This window comes from Apaloderma vittatum, unplaced genomic scaffold, assembly GCF_000703405.1.
Source record: "Apaloderma vittatum isolate BGI_N311 unplaced genomic scaffold, ASM70340v1 scaffold4191, whole genome shotgun sequence".
In the NCBI taxonomy this organism is placed as follows: Eukaryota; Metazoa; Chordata; class Aves; order Trogoniformes; family Trogonidae; genus Apaloderma; species Apaloderma vittatum.
Genome location: NW_009697230.1, coordinates 21800 through 29441, shown reverse-complemented (window position 1 = coordinate 29441; position 7642 = coordinate 21800). Strand labels below are relative to the sequence as shown.

Here is a 7642-nt window from a genome sequence, read left to right as displayed (position 1 = left end):
TTAGGGGTTGGAAGAGACCTCAAAACATCATTTAATTGGGATTTTCGGTTCATGTGCTATTAAAAAACAAAAAACTACATAGAAGGTAGTCATGCAAACTATTCCATTACTGGCAGCTCAATCTGTAAATAAGGCAATTTTGGAATAAATCCAAAATGAGCATGAGGGGAAAGGTATTGTTGGATAGTGTAGTGAAATGGAATGAGGTTTTTCACCTTAGGGATTATTTGCTGAAAATAGCGGATGTCCTACCATTAAGCTAAAACATAACATGTTTAAACATCCTTCTACCTGCACATGGAAGTGCCTTATTTCAAGGTCTTGGGTCACTGAGGTGTCACGTTATAGCTACTTCTGAAAGAAGGACTTGTAAAAAGAAGGAGGAAAAAAAAAAGGTAAAATACAAATATTTTTTGCAAAGTTATTGTTATGAGTCTATTTGTAGCTGTAACAACTTTAAATAAAGTTTTGTAAGGCTTACTTGTAGATAGTGGGAGGTAGATTTCCTAGTTGTGGAAAGGTGACAGTAAATGACAAATCAGACTTTGTGTGTAACATTCACATGGGGATGTTAAACAGAAGAAGCAAGGAGTGGAACGTGGAACAGGAGGAAGCAAAAATGTGTGTGTATACATACATGCATATAGGTGTGCCTATATATAAAAAAACATTTAAAAAATAAATGGAGGAGCCAGACACTACTACTTCTCCACATACATTTTGTCCTTTTCCAGGATAAAAGTGAGATGAGTTGAAACTGAAAGTTATGACTGATGGAGAAAACTGTTTACCAAAATGTTTGAGAGCTGATGTGATCTCTCTGAGAAACAGGATAATGCCAAGTTGATTCTCCACAGATAGCGTAGAGAGATTCTCATAGATGTTGTCATGTTGACTACTGCTATATCTGGCATCTTACAGCTTATCCACAGAAAAAGCCAAAATTTCATAATGGATTACTGGCTGTGTTACATCAGAGGGTAGGCCAGGAGAAGAGTGGGTGATTAAGTCTACCTCTCAGCAACTTCTGAAGTTATTTATCTTACAAATCCTTAGTAGCTTCTGTCTAGTGTTCTTCTGTTGCTTGTGCCCAGAATGCTTTGCCTGAATTCGGTTGGCTGAATTACTGTATTTAACAGGCCTTGCCGCTCCCTGTGTGTGTTTGGATTTGTGAGCAGCGGTGCTGAGTGTGGCTTTGGTTGCTGAATGTTTATTCTGCTTTTCTCACTGCTTCTGTTCAGCAGCATAAAGGGTGCAGGCTTAATTGCCATTCTGAATTGCCTCTGCTTACCTTGCAAATACATGTTTGAAAGTAAGAAAAGCAGATCACCAATCATGCTTTTGTAATTGTAATACGAAAAGCTTTCTACAGTTGAATTTCACTTGAGGTTACCTCCAGTTTTTCAGAGGTATTTCCACTCTCATCTGGTGTTCAAATCTTATGTTCTCTTCTTTTTGATTTAGACTTTTTCTTTGACCCGGACGAAGTCTAAATTTGCTACTAACTGCGTATCTCTGTAGGTTGAGGTCCTGGCCCTGTAGAGGTCAGTGGAAGATTTTACGATTATTCTAATAGAATCAGGATTCTGGTAGCCTTGGATACCTCCTCATATTTTCACCTAATGCACTGGCAAAACGATTGTCTAATGCCAGTCCTCTTGCAGCATGATTTCTTTGTTTCTCTTGAAGTGAAACCATCCCTTTAAAATGGCCCAAAATGGCTTTGCTCGAGGTTGCTTTGTCATGTTACAGTCTGTTCCTTTAATGTATTCCTGTGGTGCCTTCTCTGTCCAAAGGTCAGATATACACGTGCCTTGATTTTTGTCTTCAAAACTTTTTTTAGCTTGGCCCTGCCTTGGCTGTTTGTTCCAGGTTTGTGTCTCCTTTTTTTTTCCACTGACAGTGCCAACTTTAGCTTTCTGCTTATGAGCTTTCCCCAAATCTGCTTTCTGCACGTAAGGAAAAATTGACAGAATCTGTGAAATCACCGTTGGAATATTCAAGATCCTTTTTTAGATCTCACCTTTGCTGTAACACATACAGAAAACCACCATCTGCTAAGGAGGTAGTGAGAGGTAATTGAGGCAGGTGGCTGCAGATGGTATACAAATGTGGTACAAGCTACATTTGTTACCCTGGTTTTTATTTTCTTGCCAACACACCAACTCCTTTTGCCCCACTGTACGCGTTGTTTTCAAAGTAGTTCTTTTCAACAGAGTTGTTGCTAACTATATGCCTCTTATTTGACATCACATCCCTGTCCGATTTGTCTTATCTATCTTTCTATCTGTCTGTCTATCTATCTATGTAATCTGAGTGATTTGTAACAACATATGATATATCCTGAACATGAATTTCACCTAGCTGGCATGTGGTAAGGTGCCTGTTCACTGATTCCCACAAAATAGGGATGTGGAAAATTCAGTTTTAAACAAGTGTCTACTGTGGCTGGTAAGATGGAACAAAGGAATTTTTTTTTTTTTCTAATAGGTGAGCTGCCTGCCTTTTGATTTATCTGCAGTCTTTTTCTCTGCATTGTACTCTGTGTCTTTGTGAACTTGTGAAATAGAAATCTGTGCTCTCCATCATACAAATGCCATATTTTAAAAGCTTCATTGCCATGGAATGTTTTGGGTTGGAAGAGACCTTTAAAGCCCAACTAGTCCAAACCCCTATTTTCAACTAGGTCAGGTTGCTCAGAGCCCCGTCAAAACTGACCTTGAATGCCTCCAGGGATGGGGCTTCTACCACCTCTCTGGGCTACCTCTGCAAGTGTTTCATCAACCTCACTGGAAAAAATGTCTTCATTATGTCTAATCTGAATCTACCCCATTTTAGTTTAAAACCTTTACTCCTTATCCTTTTGCAGCAAGGCCTAGTAAAAAGTCTTTTTCCAACCCTTTTTATAAGTCCTCTGTGAGTACTGAAAGGCTGCCGGATGGTCTCCCTAGAGCCTTCCCCTCTCCAAGCTGAACAACCTCAACTCTCACAGCCTTTCTTCATAGGAGAGGTGCTCCAGCCCTTTGATCATTTTTGTGGCCCTCCTCTGGACCCGCTCAAGCAGGTCAACGTGCTTTTTATGCTGGTGGTCCCAGAGGTGAACACAGAACTCCGGTGAGATCTGATGAGAGCAGAGTAGAGGGGAAGAATCGCCTCCCTTGACCTGCTGGCCATGGTTGTCCTGATGCAGCCCAGGGTGTGATTGGCTTTTTGGGCTGTGAGTGCATGTTGCTGGCTCATATTCAGTTTTTCATCTGCCAACACCCCTAAGTTCTTCACAGGGCTGCTCTCAATCCCTTCATCCCCCAGCTGGTTTTGATACTGGGGGTTGCCCTGATCCAGGTGCAGGACCTTGCACTTGGTCTTGTTAAGCTTGGCACGGACTCACCTCTCACGTCTGTCCAGGTCCCTCTGGACCACATTCCTTCCCTACAGCGTGTCCACTGTGCCACTCAGCCTAGGTCTGCAAACTCGATCCCACTGTCTGTGTCACTGATGAAAATAGTAAACAGCACTGGTCCCAGTACAGACCCCTGAGGGACATTGTGGGGAGCTGCTGTTCTGTCTCGTTCAGAGAGTAACATGATGCTTTGAACTGAGATTGCAGAAGGTCCTGAATGAAAAGTGCAGGTAGAGTAAAAACTTGAAAATGTTTATCTGCTGTGGTCTTGGTCTCGTTATTGTACTTAGAAGCGTGCTGTGTTAGATTATGTTTCAGAGTTATTTGTGGATTATCTTAGTTTTCACTTTTTGCTAGTAACCTTAAAAGGTTCACTTAAAAGATTTCTAAAAAAATAATAATTGTGAACGCAGATCATTGCTGGAGAGTTTGAATCATTAGCTTAATTCTGCTGTTTTTGCAGGACTTCAAGAATATGTTGAGGCAGTCTCATTTCAGTATTTTATCAAAACACGATCTTTGATTAGTGTTGAAGAGATCAACAAACAACTAATATTTACAGCAGAAGACAGAGAAGAAACAACAAACACGGTAAAAAATTTTCTTTTTTCATGTGACAAACATCTTTCTGGGATGGAAATGCAATGAGTAGCCTTAGTCACACTTTTGGCATCTGATTAAATAAGGCCGGTTCATGGAATGGTGTTAGATGTACCTGTGGGCTTTGACTCACTTTTTCAAAACATGCTTTTTATTCTGACAAGTAGTAAACTAAATCTGTGGGATACAAGTTTATAAATTTCACATCCTTTTTATTCAAGGCAAACTGAGCTCCTCCTGGTAGGGGGAAAGATCCAGGATAGTGAAATACTAGCAAACTAGTGTAGGGGAGAGATTTTTAATGGCCAGGGCTGCCTGTAAGGCCTGCTGCTGTGTATATATATATGTATATATAGCAAAAGTTGGGAGAGACAAACAAATCCAAGGCAGGGTGAGTTCCATGCCTGAAATTTTACTGCTGATAGTGAAAGAGTCACAGGAGGTGCTGTATTCAGCCTCTGTGCAAAAGCACAGGTTCTGTCTTAGCTTGGTCATTGGTAACCTTCCCAGAGTGGATCTTGATGCTTCCTCGCAGAGGACGAGCTTGTGCCCCATCACACCTTAGCCCTAATACTGTGTTTGCCGTTACTTGATTTGCCCACTCGCACCCTGCCCTAAATAGAACTGTTTGCATTGGGACAAATTGCTGCCACCAACCACAGTAAATTGGGTAATTTGGTTGTTGACGGGGTCGAAACCCAATTTTGTGGTAATGAAGGGCACATGCAGTGCACATGCAGTGTATGGTAATGCACAGCACTGCTGCTTTAGATGAACTCCTGAGTCTGCTTCTGTTGAAGAGACTCTGCTCTAAAGAACTTCTTATTCTTTATTTACTCTCTTGGTATAAGATACTTTCAAAGAAGCCATAAAATTTATTTGTGCTTACCAGAGGCAAATCCATTGCGGCACACTTATTTTAACAAACTGTGACGCTGTTAACCCCTGCATATGTGCTTCTGACCAGATTTGTGAATTTGGCTGGATAGCATATGATGGGAACAAGGGAACAGAAAGAAACCTGTGTTGCCTTCCATGTTGCCGATATTTTGGCAATAAAAAGTATTGGAAGCTTGGATGTAGGAGCAAACTTTTAACTTTGAGATGGATTTTCTTCATGAAGTATTTTTTAAGCCATTTTAATGAATTCAGTTGATATAAAATGGATCCGACAGAACTACACCTATAAGCTTCTTCTAGAAAATAACATTTTGAAAATCAAGATACTATCACAGAATTATATAATTTGGTTTTATAATACAGACTCTTTGATTCTTGATTGCTTTGGAAGCTTTGGACAGACCATTTAGGGAAAGTTTAAATCTGTTAGGCTGAGATCTGTTAGCCAAAAAAAAAAAAAAAAGGCAACTGGAAATAAATGTTGGTACAAAGATGTGATAATTCTGTTTGTAAATAGAGATGGTAGGAGCGGGGTGTGTTTATCTTGCTTGCTAGAATGAAAATTGCATCTTGATTGGAAATGATGCTTTCATACCTTCTGGTATGCTGGAAGGAGATTAGTGCTTCTGAAGTCAGACTGTGTGAAAGCACTGTGCAATTTAATTTTCCCAAATGTTTTTAATTACCAGTTAGATCAGTTAGTGTGTATTTGAGTCTTCATTGACTGCTTTCTCAGAGTTCTCTGTATTGGACTTCGTTGTCTTCTGTCCACAGACCTCCAATTCCCGTGAGAAACGGCCACACACTTGGAGCCTGAAGGTGACACCCGTAGATTACCTGCTGGGAGTGGCCGATCTGACTGGAGAGCTGATGCGGCTGTGCATCAGCAGCGTTGGAAATGGTGACATAGACACACCTTTTGAACTGAGCCACTTCCTACGTCAGATTTATGATGGTTTTACTTTCATTGGCAACACTGGACCTTATGAAGTGTCTAAGAAGCTGTACACCTTGAAACAGAGTCTGGCGAAAGTAGAGAATGCCTGCTACACGTTAAAAGTACGGGGATCTGAAATCCCAAAGCACATGCTGGCTGATGTGTTCTCTACTAAAACAGAATTGATTGACCAAGAGGAGGGTCTTTCTTAAAAAAAGGACACTGTTGCAGCTCTGGTGGGAAGAGGACTTAGAGAAAGCTCTTTAGTTATGGTTTTGTGGGGTTTTGACCCTTCTCAAAGCTTTTTAGGTAGACACATTTTTAGTTTTATCTGAGAAGATTGTTTGCAGTGGTAATTTGTAACCAAAAATACTTTTTATAACGTGCAAGTGAACAAATGTTTGACTTTTACATCTCGGTATGGAATTTCCTGTATTGCTCCATTTTATCTTCCTTCAGAATGACCAAAATTTCCAGTGTGCTCTACACCAGTGACTGTCAGTTGTGTGAGTCACCTTAAACTGTTGTGGTTGATGTTATCAGTTCTTAGGAAGCACAGCAGTGGGGAAGAAGAAAAAAGTGGTTAAGTACTGTTATTTAGCATTATTCATAAGTTTCTACTGATCTGTTTTCTGAGTATTTGGATTCTATACTTATGTCATACCTAAATCAATGTACCTGTTTATCTATAAGTACATGCCTTGACTTGAAATGGAGATGGTCTCAAAGGTGCTATCTAACGTAAGTTTTGTCTGGTTTATGCTTTTAAGCATGAAACTGAAGCTGAGTCAACTTCACCAATAGATAATGAAGCTAATTGTACCAGGTAAATACCACTGTGCGCTTGTTATTTTGGGGTTTAAATTGAGTTCCATTCAAGTTAACACTAGTCCTTCACAGTTTTGACATGAGCTAGAAAATCCACAAAAAATAATAATTGTGGAATGTACTGGTTCACACTTTTTTGTATTACAGTTAAATGAGAATGTGACATCTTTTTGTTTGTAGGCAAAAGCAGAAGACCTACCAAGTACGTTTAATGTGAATAATTCAGTGTTAGGGCAAGCAGATTTTGGCCAAAACAAAGGCAGTGTGGCGTTGGAAGTGTGTTCTCCAGTGTTTGTGCTGCCCTTACGACTTCCCCTGGGGTTGAATTGGTATAAGTGAAAAAGGGCTGGCCAAGCTTTTTAAATATCTGTTAGCAGGAACTATATCATGTGCATGTTCCTATGGAAAGGAAACTGCAAAAAGAAATAAGGCAGACATTCTGACTTCCACGTAAATTTATCTTTGAGGTGGGTATGTCACCATTGGCAAAAAATCAGGGTTTTCTGACGGTGTCTGAAGTTATGAAAGTCTGATAATGTACATTATGCTAAAGGAAAACAGATAAAACAACATGATCTTTAGCCTCCAGGAAATAGGCCTCCCAGCTGCAATTGAAAATACTGCATGTTTTTTTTATTTCCACTTCCATACGCTATGATACTGCCAATATTTTTCCCATGAGCACGTCCTGAGTAGCTGGGATCATCTGATACATGGATAGGAATGGGTAAATACCTTTCTGTCACATTTTTCCATTGTTTCCATGGAAAGCAATATGTGGGGGGGGTTGAACAAGGAGTGGCTTTTTCTCCTACTGTTTAATACTGGTTTTTTACAATAAATTCCAAAAAGCAGTCATGGCCTGTACATTGGTCCTTCTGCCAGTCGGTCCCAGCGGTACATAATAGTTCGAGTTTCCCACTGTGCAGGACTTGGAAGTGTCACTCCATTCCTGTATTCATACTTTGAGGGGCATT

The 7642-nt window shown here is 40.2% G+C and overlaps 1 protein-coding gene across 1 annotated transcript; it reads left to right on the top strand.

The window, feature by feature from the left end:
* Nucleotides 1-3841: 3841 nt before the first annotated feature.
* TSNAX (translin-associated factor X) lies at nucleotides 3842-6343 on the top strand (the record flags this gene model as incomplete). Its single annotated transcript, XM_009877544.1, has 2 exons — nucleotides 3842-3991; nucleotides 5675-6343. Coding segments are annotated over 2 exons (525 nt in total), but the record flags the coding sequence as incomplete, so codon positions are not given.
* Nucleotides 6344-7642: the final 1299 nt, after the last annotated feature.